Source organism: Chaetodon auriga, chromosome 12, assembly GCF_051107435.1.
Source record: "Chaetodon auriga isolate fChaAug3 chromosome 12, fChaAug3.hap1, whole genome shotgun sequence".
Lineage (NCBI taxonomy): Eukaryota > Metazoa > Chordata > Actinopteri > Chaetodontiformes > Chaetodontidae > Chaetodon > Chaetodon auriga.
Window position 1 is genome coordinate 7,739,833 of NC_135085.1, and position 15,027 is coordinate 7,754,859.

General features: G+C 39.5%; 1 protein-coding gene across 2 annotated transcripts in view; it reads left to right on the top strand.

Moving 5' to 3' along the window:
- LOC143329092 (sodium channel protein type 5 subunit alpha-like) overlaps positions 1 to 13,992 on the top strand; it is a 29,869-nt gene extending 15,877 nt beyond the window's left edge. The window contains exons 14-25 of one of the 2 annotated variants that reach the window (XM_076744800.1): positions 598 to 1,008; positions 3,927 to 4,044; positions 4,185 to 4,339; positions 5,604 to 5,777; positions 6,317 to 6,343; positions 7,700 to 7,822; positions 8,468 to 8,740; positions 8,923 to 8,976; positions 9,060 to 9,201; positions 9,449 to 9,549; positions 9,734 to 10,004; positions 10,718 to 13,992. In XM_076744800.1, the coding sequence (XP_076600915.1) occupies positions 598 to 1,008; positions 3,927 to 4,044; positions 4,185 to 4,339; positions 5,604 to 5,777; positions 6,317 to 6,343; positions 7,700 to 7,822; positions 8,468 to 8,740; positions 8,923 to 8,976; positions 9,060 to 9,201; positions 9,449 to 9,549; positions 9,734 to 10,004; positions 10,718 to 11,949 (3,081 nt within the window). In that variant the 3' untranslated portion in view covers positions 11,950 to 13,992. The remainder of the gene's footprint in view (positions 1 to 597; positions 1,009 to 3,926; positions 4,045 to 4,184; positions 4,340 to 5,603; positions 5,778 to 6,316; positions 6,344 to 7,699; positions 7,823 to 8,467; positions 8,741 to 8,922; positions 8,977 to 9,059; positions 9,202 to 9,448; positions 9,550 to 9,733; positions 10,005 to 10,717) is intronic. The other variant, XM_076744801.1, reaches the window with a different exon arrangement.
- Positions 13,993 to 15,027: the final 1,035 nt, after the last annotated feature.

Consider the following 15,027-nt stretch of genomic DNA (forward strand, 5'->3'; position numbering starts at 1 on the left):
GAAGGTCGGAGGGCATTCATCACTAATCATCTGCTCATGCTCCCCATCTCTGACTGGCTCAGTGGCTAAAGATGATCCTTACCAACTGTGCACATCACACATGCACACAGCCAGTTCTCTCTCACACACATGCACGCATGCACACACACACACACACACACACACACACACACACACACACACACACACACACGCTACTGTGCAGAGATGTGCTTGATGCTGCTGCTCTCTAAGCTAGTAGACAGATTACTTGGGAGTTGGTTGTTTGGAAACTTGACTTCAGTGTAGCTGAAAGCACCCGAAGCCATATGTGTCTGAGCATATCTGGTTAGAATATCCTCCTGAATTTACAATGCAGGATTTGCCAGTGTTGACAAAATATGTGGGATATCATGCCGTGCATTAGGTGTACTTATCCTTTAGCTTAGAGGCTAAACTATGCTCTGATTTCTAAAGGAAGAAAAATGTTGACATAAGCACAAGGTAAATACAGCATTTTCTGCCATATTCAGGCAAAAATGGCTATAAAATAATAACAATGTCCTGATAATTTCTCCAAATCATACATCATGTAACATAATGTTTGTCTGTCAACAGGTGTTGAATCTTTTTCTGGCCCTGCTGCTCAGCTCCTTCAGCTCCGACAACCTCTCTGCTCCAGACGAAGACGGCGATTTGAATAACATCCAGATTGCCATTGCTCGCATCAACGCCGGTGTCTCCTGGCTTGTGACGAGCATCATGGACCTCTTCAACCGCAGCTTGAACCGTCGCAAGCAGAAGACCAAAGAAGCCAGTCAGGCCATTAAACTGGTTGGAAACCATGTGGAAAGCAACGGGGGAATGTTTGGACGTTATGGAGAGAAGTACATCATACCAGAGGAGGACAGCTACATGACAAACCCGAACCTGACTGTCATTGTTCCCATCGCACCTGGAGAGTCTGACGTGGAATTTCTCGAGGAGGAGGAGATTTCTGAGTCATCAGAGGATGAAAACAACAAACCGGTGAGTTTTTCACCTCCAGAGAAATGTGCTGGGCCTGAACCCTCACAGTTTACTGTTGTCTGTTCTGATAAAATTATCTTTCACCATAGTTTTTTGCTGGAATATGATCATGTTATTTATTTACTGTTTTGGGTATAATCAGACACAATATTACTAATAGCATCTTCTTTATGTATTTTTATTTTTCATTGGGAAAATATGCAGCTCTTCAAAACTAAGTAAATATTCACTCATTATTCATTATTCATATTGGGAAGTTTACTCTTCATATATGTAGGACTGAATGCTCAGCTTTAGACAAATTCCACATTTTTGCAGTTTTAGCTGCTTTGCTGTGGACTGCTAGGTTACGCTAGAAATCAATAAGAGCTACTTAACTGGGAGTGTACTGAACAAATTAAACACTGTGTCTACCTACGTTGTTTACTGACTCTGTACCCAAGATGTTGCCAGAAAATGTTCTAGAAAGTTCTTTCAAAGGATTCATCAGTTCAGCTCAGTGTTTGTTTTGACTCCTAGTAGAGGTGGGGGTGGACTGTGAAGGGGACGCTGATGTGGAAAATTCTGGACACGTAAGCTGTTAATCTGTCAAGCAGACAAGGTGAACTCTGCTGGAGACAACAACTGAGTTATTAAGAGTTAACGTCATGCAGTGAACATCTGGCAAAGGCTCCTCAGAAAGCTGAGTTGTACACAGAAAGGATGGTAAATCTATTGTTTAGCAATTCAGAAATCAACCAGAACTAATCTTAATGTTACATCATTAGTAATATACAAACTGGCTAATGACAAAGAGCATATTTTTATCTACAGCACGTTCCTGGAGAAGATGTTGCAGGGACCATTTAACCATTTGAAATTGCCTAAACATTAGTTGTTGCTGAACTGAACCACAAGGCTTCAGTGTATGGTACCTCAGCCATTGTGATATTATTATTGTATAATACTGATAAAATGTTGTTATTAGCCACCTTTCATGTATGCCAATAATTTGCTTCTTAGCTGACTCAGCCCCTGCCGTGAACCCTAATCTTGACCACATTGTTAGATAAACATGTGGATTAGAGGTCCAATCACTTGGCTTGAAAAATAGGCCTAATAGTAATAGGCCTGTTCATAGAAGGTATTATAACATGTCACAGTACGAAGCGCAGGTGTAAAGAATAAAATGAATGATGCCTGAATTCCATTCAGCTGCTCCAAATTAAGGGTCCTGGGACTGCTTCACTGTCACACTGCCATGACTTATTGGGGTACTCTAATTAAAGATAAAGTGTGAAATTTTGGGAAATATAATTATAATTCTTCTTTGCAAAAGTAAGATTATAGATCTACAGCATTCTCATGTCTGTGCTGAAGATACATATAAAGTTAGCTTGACTTAGCACAAAGACTGGAAACAGCTAGGCCAACAGGAAGCATAATCTGCCTATCAGCACCTCTGAAGCTCATAATTAATTCTCTATGTCTTGTTTGCTTAATCCATACAAAACGTGAAAAGTAAAAACGACACATAGTCAGGCTAGCTGTTTGTGCTAAGCTAAGCTATCCAGTCGCTGGTCTTAGCTTCATATTTACAGTAGAAACATGGCAGTGGCGTCGATCCTCCCACCTAATTCTGTCACGGTCACTGTGATTGGCTGTGTAAATGTGAGAGAATCAATATTATGATCACCACAAATGAGACATGATTATGGAAGAACATGTGGTTAATTGGACCTGGTTTTGTTCACATGTGTTAATTGAGCCAAACCCTCTCTCTCAGTCTCTTTGCATCAAGCTTCCTGTTTCTTCCTGTTAGCTTGTTCTCATTCACCCTGCCTGTTTCTGTCAGTGGCCTTTGGATACTTGTTGAGGTGGAGGGTGTGTCACTCTTGTCCTCTCTGGCAGGCAGACAGCAGCAGGCCAGATGTGGAGCCAGGCCCTGCAGAGCAGATTATATAGACACAGCTGAGCAGAGCCAGGCAGCGCCAGGCTGAGCTGAGCGGGCTGCAGTCTGGCGCTCTCTCTTTCTCTTTCCCTGCCGTGTTGCGCTCCACACCACACCAGAATTAGGCATCAGGGAAAATGGAAATGAAAAAAACCCTCCTACAGCCCTCCATCAGCTTAACTGGGCATCAGCAGCTGCTCAGCAGTAAAGACGGGTACATTTTACATGGGGGGAGCTTTAAACACACACAAAAAATGGCAAGACTGTGGTTATTAGGAAGTTAGTTGCTAATAAATTAGAAATCACTTTACAATATTTTTAGAAAGTAGATCACTTTAAAGCACAAAGAACAATCAGCTCACATGTCTTACACGTGCACACATACTCTTATCAGGGATCGTGCTGCCATGTACAACGTTGAGCTAAGTGCCATCAGTGCTCTCTGCTCTGTCTTCGAGCACTAAGACTAGTAACCCGGGTAATCTGGTCTCCAGGTCCTGTGGATGCTCGTTAATGCTGGATTAGACTTTGCACCAGTTTATAGGATTGAAGCTGCACCTCTGTCCTATAAATCATGTGAAATATGTTGCTGTTACAACACACAAAAATCTCATCAAAATTGTATTAAGGCTCAGAAGAGATTGAAAGGCGAGGCCGTACATCTAGGTGAGCTAGCTTTTATGGGATGAATCCACAATGAATGCAGTGCACAAAAGTGCTGCAGCACTGCTCTGTTTGGTTTGAAACTATTGCACATATGGTCACAGCCTAATCAGTAATGTCTGCTGTTTTTTAGTCTTTGACAGCTGATGTTCTTTTATGCAAACCTATATTCTACACATGTGTACGGCGACTCAGGAGGGGCTCATACACTGTTTCGTTACGCAGGAGACAGGTCTAGTAACCTGTCAAGTCCGTACTGGATCTAAAGTGAATGACAATGTAAGTGAGAAATTCAGTGGTAACAGAGGAACTTCTCACTACTCAGGAGGAGATCAGCCTATCAGAGGGCAGCACAGTGGATCTGAGGAAGCCTGGAGATGAGATGGATGATTTATTCGAGCTGGCTGATGAGAGAATGGAGCCGGAGGATTGCTTCCCAGAATGTGAGAATTGAGAATGAAGGATAACCACTGTAAAACATGAGCATAGTGTTTGATCAAAGCTCTGTAATATTAATTTTACACGATCCTATTACCATGTGGTGTAATCTATGCTGGTCTGTTTTTTTTGCCTTCCCACTCAGTCTGCTCGAGGCACTGCCAGTGCTGTGAAATCAATACCAGCCGCGGGCTGGGCCAGGCCTGGTGGAGGCTGAGGAAGACCTGCTACCAGATCGTGGAACACAGCTGGTTTGAGACTTTCATCATCTTCATGATCCTGCTCAGCAGTGGTGCTCTGGTACGGCTCTGTGCTATTTGAAAAATAAAATCATTGTAAACTCTATTTAAAGCACTTTTTGAAAACATATAATCCCTAAGATTTCAGTCCTGGCTGATTTGGAAATACATATGCTTCCTGGTGGTAACAGCAAGTTTGGATTAATACTTTATTTCTCACAGTTATTCTCAGTGAGACACTACTGTTTGTCTTGTCTTGTGTTTACTGTGCAGCCAAACAAACTCATGCATTAGATATGTGCATCATTTCCTGCAAATCCCTTGTGCATAGCAATTCCAGCACAGTAATGGAAGACTCTGCCACTAACAAATGAAGAACTAACTAATAAAAAACAACTATTACTATTACTGAACATTAATTCAAACAATAGGCTGCAAGTAATAAAAAAGCTCCTTCTTCACTTCAGTGTCTGATCCCAGTTCTGTTTAGAGCCTGGTTACTGTATAAGATTACAACCATAGTACTGAAGCTTAACGGCTGAAAACTTCCAGCGGTGGTTGCCAGCAGCATGTTTTCTCAGGTGGGAGGATGAGCTGGTTGAAACATGACAATGCATAATTCCTGTATGAAAAAAAATTGGTTTCCATATTATAATTGTACCTTCAGAAACTTGAAAGTTCAACTGAAATTAGATAGCATTTTTTGTGAGTGTGCTACAGCATACATGTCTACCATCTGCTCTGCCTTGAGAAAAAAAAGAAAACAAAAGCAAAACATTCATATTTTTACATTCGATGGTTTCATGATGGCTGCCCCCATTTCTGCAGTAATTCACTGGATTTCCATTCAGTCTCTGTCTACATACTGTAATCTACAAACTGTAGATGGAGAACTTGTTTAGTTATATCCAGTCAAATGTTCTCATTAAACAATAATATAAGTATTCAGTCATTGGCGGAGCAGACAGTCACAGTGACTAACATCTAGACAGCAGCCGGTTATATACATGCTGTATTAGCTTTGTTGTTAAAGTCTCCCTCTTATCTAACTTACAAACGTCAACACACATCTTCTTACACCTCAGCTTGTTCATGACATTCACTTGGGAAAAGTGCACTGCTCACATCAGTTTACAGGCGAGACAGCTAATTAGCAGCATAATAAACAGCATTTAAACATATCTGCAGATATCACATTGATCTGTTTAGATGCTGCGACCTTACTCTTCAATAGCACAGAACACAGAACTTCCAGACAGATGTTTTGTGCATTCAACCAACAGCAGTGGTGTGGTGGTGTGATGTAGTTGTGTTTTCTGCCATAGGCATTTGAAGATATCTACATTGAGAAGAGAAAAGTTGTAAAGGTGGTGTTGGAGTCTGCTGACAAGGTCTTCTCCTACATCTTTGTGCTGGAGATGTTCCTCAAGTGGATCGCGTATGGCTTCAAGAAATATTTCACCAACTACTGGTGCTGGCTCGACTTCCTCATCGTGGATGTAAGTGGACCATCACATGCATGTTTTTGTCGCACCACATGACGGGATGCTGTAATTAAAAATCACATGTTGAGAATTCAGGTTGAATTTTAATCCCTGCCACTGTAGCTGAATCTAGCTTTTCATGTTTGTGGGATTTACAGCTTGCTTAGTGTCATATTGTTTGCAGGAAAGCACTTGACAGTTCATTTATGTTTTGCAACAGCTGGCCACTTTCTTGAATGAAATTGCCCCCCCTCCCTCCTCCTATTTAAAACAAACTCTTCACAGCTGTTTTAGGCCCGGGATTCATTTACTAGAAACATACAGATTGCTAAATCACACTCTAAACATTTGCTATGTTGTACAATTTTTGCGTCAATGCTGGGATTTTGCCAAACAAATGAAAAGAAGTGCTCCCGTGGTTGGAGTCATGTCACGCCTTCATGTAAACTGTTGGGTAAAATGGATGTGGCTCTGTAGTGTGTAGTCATCCAAAGTGCCCGAGGCATGCAGCCCGAGGCCTGACTTGACCTCTGATTTCACCTGCTGTTACACAGATTGCCACAGACCGCTCTATTGTTAGGGTAAGTTGTAGTTAGCAGGTCCCAGGTGAGTATGGTGTCTGAGATTGGAAACTTGCATCTGCATCACAAATGCTTCTGTGTTCCTTCACTTGTAAGTGCTTTCTGTTGTGATATCAAAAGCCACCGTCTTGTTTCCAAACCAAATGCACCTCTTGTGAAATGTGTGCACTATAAAACTATGGAACTTGAATCACTTACTTCAGGACCTTGGCTTTTATATCAAAACCAAATGCAGTGCCATGTACTCTAAGGCTTATCTACAGAAGATCTGGTATTCTTTAAACAGCATATTAAACCTATAAAAATGTTGTTTGACAGACATTATTAGTCTTATTGTCAAATTAGAAATGCACCTCCTGAGTTCATGTGTCTAATTCATGTATAAGTGTTATTTGTTACGTCTGTTTAGAGGAAAAGACAAATCCTGCTGATCATTGCAACTACCTACAGTACCTTTCGTTTCTCTCTATGAAAAGTACCACCTTACTTTCTTTTACTGTGCTTTTGTATTTTTCCATCTATACTTCCTTGGAGCCAAAGACCTCTCTTGTCCCAAGATTTAATTTTGAGTATCTTCTTTAGATATATTGGACAAACACATGTGGAAATAGACTTTTATAAAGAAATACAGACCATTGGGACCTTATTGGTCCTAAATTGTTGTTAATTAACTTATTGGATCAATTGGATACAAATTGGGAAACAAATTTGGCAAAGACAGATATAAATTCTTTATAAAACTCACTCTATTTGATATATATACATATCTTATATGCATATATAGCGGAGTATGCATGCATGGACACTGTTTGTCTATATGTGCATACTTGTCTGTGTTTTGTCATCATCAATCATGACATGAATTTTCTTTCATTTTTTTGTCATGCCATTTTCATTCATAGCTGTCATCCAAGGGTCATTCAACAGCGGAATACCATTTTGTTTTGTTTGGATGTGGAATAGAGTGGAAGTCTAAATTTGCTAAAAGATGATAAAACGACCAAACTAAATCTAAACCTCCAAAATTAAGTAATTGTGTTCCTAACTGTGGAATGTCCCAAAAACTCTAAAATATGGCTCTTAAAATGTCTCTTATCTGTCTTTAATTATTTTTTGTTTATCATATTTTTCTTTAAAAGTTTTGTAATTGCTCAGAAAATACATGCCGTCCTTTCACTGTATGGATAGTGTGTATGTGATATTGCTTAATTCAGTGCTTTTCATGATGTTGTTTTCCGTCTATCATAAAAAAATATTGCTACTCCCCCTCCAAAGATTTAAACTTGAATGAGGATTGATGTACGCATTTGAGTTTATGATTCTCACACGATACGTGTCTTTCTGTATTGTGTATAGGTGTCCTTGATAAGCCTGGTAGCAAATTCACTGGGATATTCCGACTTTGCTGCAATCAAGTCCCTGAGGACCCTGCGAGCTTTGAGACCTCTCAGAGCTCTGTCCAGATTCGAGGGCATGAGGGTGAGAAATAAGTTTTCTGTGTCATGAATCTCTTTTACGGCTGAGTTTCTGTTGACTAGTAACATAAGTAACATAAAATTCGGAACAAGGACATAGGACTTCCACTGTTTGATGATAATAGTTTTCAGCCATGCTAGCAGTGTGTCTCTAGGGGTTGCAAGATTGGTCGGTCCACCACTTTGGTCTATATTGAAATATCTCAACAACTATTTGATGGATTGCCATGAACACTAAACCTGATATTCATTGGCCCCAGAGGATTTAATGTGTCCAGTGCCTTGTGTTATGGCCAAATACACGCAAAGGTAATAACATTGGTGAACATTCTAATCAATACACCTGCATAAACATCGGCATGCTTGTGTTGTTGTCATTGTGAACATGTTTGCATGCTGACATTAGCACTGAGCTCAAACATCACAGAGCTGTTAGCACGGCTGTAGACTTGGTCTTGTTAGACTTGGTCTTGTTTCGTTGTAATTAGGAAACATACTGCAGGAGCTAAATGAGAACTGGCTTTACAATCAGACTGAATTGCTGTGAATTGCTGAAAAAATCAAAGATGTGGGCAGCGAGTCAGAGATCTGAAACCAGGCTAACCTCAGTGCTGTGAGACTAATCTGTATGTAATCTGTTGCTCATCAGGTGGTCGTGAACGCTCTTATCGGAGCCATCCCCTCCATTATGAATGTGCTGCTCGTCTGTCTTATCTTCTGGCTCATCTTCAGCATCATGGGGGTCAACCTGTTTGCCGGCAAGTTTGGAAAATGTGTGAACAGAACGGGCTACATCCACAGTGTCTCCGTTGTCAACAACAAGTCAGAGTGCCTCGCCATGAATGACACCCAGTTCTACTGGACAAAAGTGAAGGTCAACTTCGACAATGTGGGACTTGGCTACCTTTCCCTTCTGCAAGTGGTGAGTTATTTTCTGCTGGACTGTTCTGAGTTTGTCAAATCTGTCAAACAAACTTTCATTTTAAAAATGTGGAATGAATGTGATCAGAATATTAGCTTTGTAATGTCTGTCCATAAAGTCAGTGATTCTCATTGCAATGCGGTGTCCTGATAATAATGTTGTTTAATACTGTCCTGTGTTAGGCTACATTTAAGGGCTGGATGGAGATAATGCACGCAGCTGTTGACTCAAGAGGAGTAAGTATGTCTGTCTACTTCCAGGATCTACAGCATACACATGCTAGAGTATCCAGTTGACTTATAAAACTGTGTGGTTTCAGGTGGAGGAACAACCCATCAGAGAAATCAACCTCTACATGTACCTATACTTTGTCGTCTTCATCATATTTGGCTCCTTCTTCACTCTCAATCTCTTCATCGGTGTCATTATCGACAATTTCAATCAGCAGAAAAGAAAGATGAGTATTGACAATACTGATGTCAGGCACTGCATTAATAGGTATTTGTAAATAATTCTGTAACTGTACCGGATGGATGCAGGTTAGTGGCCACAAACTATATATTTCATTCTCCAGGGAAAAAACAGATATGAAGAACTGACCTAGATTTGAAGGAAACCGCTTGTATTTGCCACCTTCTGTTGATCACTGAACAATTCTTTGAACATTTTTCTGTAAAAATAATGTTAGGTGTTTTTGTCTATACTTAGGTGGACAGGATATCTTCATGACTGAAGAACAGAAGAAGTACTATAACGCTATGAAGAAGTTAGGATCTAAAAAACCTCAAAAGCCAATACCAAGGCCTGCGGTAAAACAATGACATATTTTTTTTTTTTACATGCATTAGTGTATATTTGTATACTAATGTGTACCGTTTCTTAAATACATATGTTGTGTGAATAACCCATAATCCTACATAACATTCTTTAAAATATTGCACTATGAATGTTGCATTCACTGACTGCTTTGCCATTGGTTTTTCCCAATCCTAGAACATTCTCCAAGCCTTCTTCTTTGATCTCGTGTCCAAGCAAGCCTTTGACATCATGATCATGATGCTCATCATCGTCAACATGGTGACCATGATGGTGGAAACCGACGAGCAGTCAGAGCGCATGGAGTCCATCCTCAACAAGATCAACCTGGTCTTCATCGTGATCTTCACCACCGAATGCCTGATCAAGATCATTGCCCTCCGTTGTTATTTCTTCACAGTGGCATGGAACATATTTGATTTTGTGGTGATAATTCTCTCTATTGTGGGTAAGTAGAGACTCTGCCGAGGGAGTTATATATATTATATATATGTATATATTGTATATTTTATGTTATGTTGTTTGTTTTTTCAATACTATTGGTTTAGCTTTTGTTCATCCACAGAATGTCTTTTAAGCATTGTGAGAAATGGGATATTTACTTTTATTATTTTCATGGACCACTGTTCATTCTTCAATGAAAAATGTGAAGCTGATATCAAAGTGCAGAATAACATGTCATTCAAATAACAGATACAGAGCTTGTACAGCCTCAACAATGTCTTTGTAGTTAATTCTTAATTTTCAACTGTGACTTTATGTCATAAAAGATACACTTCAGGGTGCTGTTCAGCAAATTACAATATGTATGACAACACAACATCAATATGTTATAACCTTATAAAGTTGTTACGGTGAACATCATAGCAATACAGTTGACTGTTTACACATTCATTAGATATGGAGCCACATTACCATTTATTAATTGTTGTGTTTATGTCCACCTGATCAATGTAAGTCCAATATTCACTCTCTTTTTAGCTTTGTTTTGGTCTCCACTAACTCCTTTTTCGTGGGTTTGTCAAAGCGAGTGACCACTTTCACATTATACATAGTTACTCTATTCATTGTTAATATAAACCTTTTGATTGGTGTTGCTTTAAGTGTATTGAGGTGCATCATTGTGCACAGAGACAAACCTACTCTCGTCTTGTCTTTCAGGGATCGTTCTTGCAGACATCATTGAGAAGTACTTTGTATCTCCAACACTGTTTCGAGTCATCAGACTGGCAAGGATAGGACGTGTACTTCGACTTATACGTGCAGCCAAAGGAATAAGGACTCTACTGTTTGCCTTAATGATGTCCATGCCAGCACTATTCAACATTGGCCTCCTGCTTTTCCTCGTCATGTTCATCTATGCTATCTTCGGAATGGCGAACTTCGCCTACGTGAAAAAACAAGATGGGGTTGATGACATGTTTAACTTTGAGACCTTCGGGAATAGTATGATCTGCCTTTTTCAGATCAGCACCTCAGCAGGTTGGGACAACCTCTTGAGTCCTATAATGTCCAGCTCCCCAGAAGAGTGCGACGTTAACTTTGTCAATACTGGCACCAACACCCGGGGAAACTGTGGCAGCCCGTCAGTGGGCATAGCTTTCTTTGTCAGTTACATAATCATTTCTTTCCTCATTGTAGTGAATATGTATATTGCTATCATTCTGGAGAACTTCAGCGTTGCCACGGAGGAGAGTACAGAGCCACTGAGCGAGGATGACTTTGAAATGTTTTATGAGGTTTGGGAGAAGTTTGATTCTGAGGCCACACAGTTCATTGAGTTTTCCATGTTGTCAATCTTTGCTGACACTTTGTCGGAGCCGCTGCGCATCGCCAAGCCCAACAGGATCAAGCTGATCTCCATGGACCTTCCCATGGTCAGCGGGGATAGGATTCACTGCCTGGACATCCTGTTTGCCTTCACAAAGCGTGTCCTGGGAGAGTCGGGCGAGATGGACGCCCTCAAGCAGCAAATGGAAGAGAAGTTCATGATGACCAACCCATCCAAGATTTCCCACGAGCCCATCACCTCCACACTGCGCCGCAAACTGGAGGAGGTATCCGCGATCATCATCCAGAGGTGTTACAGGAGGCATCTGGTGCGCCGGCAGATGAAGCAGGCATCCTACCTCTACAGACAGATAAACTACGAGACTGTGGTGGATGTGGAAAATGCTCCAGAACGGGAGGGCCTGATAGCCACCATGATTCAGCACTATGGACCTGTGGGGTTGGAGGACGTGGAGACAAGAGACGACACTCTAATGTCCTCACCACCATCTTATGAAAGTGTGACCCGGGCAGCCAGTGACTTCACTGAGGTCGTCAGATCAATGTCCAGAGACTCTGAACTCGGGGAGCCTGGTGAAAACTATGAGGAAACTTTTCTTTGAGACTCAATCGTGTGGAGAGTGTTTGTGTGGTTTTTGTCTGTTTTGTTTACAGCAGAGAATATATCGCTCAAAATAACTTGCGGTCAAAGAGATGAACTTTTTTATACATATATTAGCAGATGCCGAGGAAATATGCAATATTTTTAAGCAACTCACAGCCTCTCTTTAAATCTAACAACCCAAAAGTCAATTTTGTTGCATCGTCACGACCTCCATGAGAGGAGGACTTTAAAGTTAAACTTGTCCACACATCATATTAAAAATTATCATTTGGCAGAAAGTTTATAACACATTGGCTATGTTGTATGTTATCTGCAGTTTCTTTTAACATATCAGTAAACACTGAACCACAACTTCACAAAAGACGAATGAATATTGAATTCTTATTTCTCATTTTCATTTAGTAAAACTTGCAGCACAGTATTTGTTAGAAATGTTTTTTGAGATGTTATAGAACTGTTCAACAAACAAAGTGTTTCACTGGTCAAATGGTACGAGTGGTTCAGTCACTTGTTAGCTCAATAGCTAGCCAGCAGGCAAGCCAACAAGCTACATTCACTGGCATTATTTTACCATAGCAGACATTAGTGTAATCGATTTTTTGCTGCAAAAGTCCTCAGTTGACAAATAAAGTCCTTTTTGCCTAATTTACCAAGACAGCATTTGCACACATTCATACACGATAGCCTGCAAAGCAAAGTAAAATAAAGAATTTTATACTGGTTGCTTTTAAAAAATGATCTTTGGCAACAGTAGCTAACAAAGTAAAGCAGCTAACAAAAAACAAATTCAGCTGAACATCATCAACATTTCTTCCGCAAAACAGGTTTTGAAAGTTCATAAAAACAGATTTGAGCAGTTATTATAAACCTGTGTTTGTGACAAAAAAAATGATTTATGAGAAAATACATGTGTGAGAGAAAGTGTTCTGCAGGTTTTCCAAAATTATAAGAATAATTATAATATATGATAAAATAATATAGATTATTTTGGATGCATTTCCAGTTGTTGAAATACTGATAGAAAATCCACTCTATACACTGCAGCCATGCATGCAAGCCAAAAGTAGACTACGCTGTAGCTGGCAGGCTCCACATTCATGACTGTAGCTTTTATGAAGCTTTTAGTCAAGTGTTACTAAAATGACTCTCACCAAAGCTAACATTTGCTCATCAAATTTTCCTAATTAAATTTTAATACTTTAAAATTTGAGGGGGAAAATGTAAGCCAGAATTGTGAATTAATAATAATGATTTCTAATATTTGGATTTTTTTATGACATGTTTGTTCAATAAAAGGATTTCTTTGATACGCACTTTGATTGAATGAAGTTGCTTTACATTGTATATGATGATAGTGATATGGCCCCTGGTTAAAACAGCATCAAATGTATTCAAGTTGTGAAACAAGCATGTGAAGAAAAGTACAATTTCTTATAATTCAGTACTACTGATGACACTAATATGAAGAAATACACTGTCATGTTTCTTATGTGAAAATGTATTATTTCTAATTATTTTGTCAAACATACACGTTACAAGTTTAACTTGCATCAGTGTATCGATTACAAAGACGAGCTGTGTGTTCTAATAATCCCTGAATTATGTGCCTGATTTAATTGCTGTTCGCACACTTCTCTGAACCTCTTAAAACCGTTTAATTTGACCTGATGGATGTGGATTTGAAGAGCATGAATACACTGAAAGCTCATTTTGTAATCAACTGTGTAAAGAACTGTGAGGCTGTGTTATATATGTAAAGCTAATTTTTACCTATTTTTTGTAATGTATTTATATTGAAAGACCATTTCAGTGACTCTCATGATGGCCATAACAAGATATGATCGAATAATAGAAATATACTGTGTTCATTTTTATATAAAAAGATTTTCCTTGAGAACCTGATTGTCTGTATTGCACTGAGGTTGATCATGTCATGGATTATTTTATTAAATGGTGATGAAACTCTTTTCCATATTTGTGGGTTTTCCAACTCTCAGTACAGTTCAAACAGTTGGATGACACATCATTGTTTTTGTTAACATATGCCATTCACTTATTCTCATTCATAGATATCGTTTTGAATAGATTTTGCTGTACTGGAAAACAAAAGTCAGATTCAAAACTGAGCAGTGTCTCTTCACTTTCTTCCATTTTAGATTTGACCTCATTACAAGGCAGGGCGCTGTTAAATCTCTGTCCCTGAGTCCATGTGTATAAAAAAAAAACAGGACAGATGTGCAAACCTCTGCATCTCCACGGCTGTCTCTCCCTGTCAGTGTATTGCCCTTTAAAGCTCAAATTTGTTTATAGTGCTTCCACAAATGCAGTACAATCACATAAAACCACAGAAATGTAGCCGAAATGGTCTGTGCCGATTAATGACTTCATCTATTCATTGAGGAATGTTAGTGGAGGATCACTCACAAAAAATACTACACCGCAATGCTGCGCTGTTATTGAGCACCTAAAAAAACAAATCTACTGTAGTCATGGAAAAATCCAATAATAAATACTGCACAGCCATTAAAAAAACAATAAAACTCAAGAAACTGGAGTCTTTCACTTTTGGCATTTATGTGTATTTTCCATTTCTAGGACGAAGCTCTTCCTTCTTCAAGACATCAGTGAATTTCATTACAGAAATGTTTTGTTTAGATTCCAGTGCTGCTGTCAAGTTAATAGTTGAGCACTGCCACATTTTCAGTTTGGAAAAAAAAAAAAAAAATCATCAAGGGTGCCAATTTGGATTTAGCCCCAAAGAGATTTCCTCTCTCTGGTTGTCGGGGTGGTCAAATCCAACTCTGACCAGCTGGGATAGAGGGATAATCTGTGTGTAAAAAAAAAAAAAAAAAATCACTTGTTTTAATTACACACTCACAGACACACAAATGCACGCACACTCTCTCTCTCTTTCTCACACACACACACACACACACACACACACACGCACACATACATACAGTACACATGTGGACATACATGCATGAACACCACTACCACACACACACACACACACACACACACCCTATGCTTTTCCCAGTCAACCTCGTAATAGACAGATGCTTACTTTGAATTT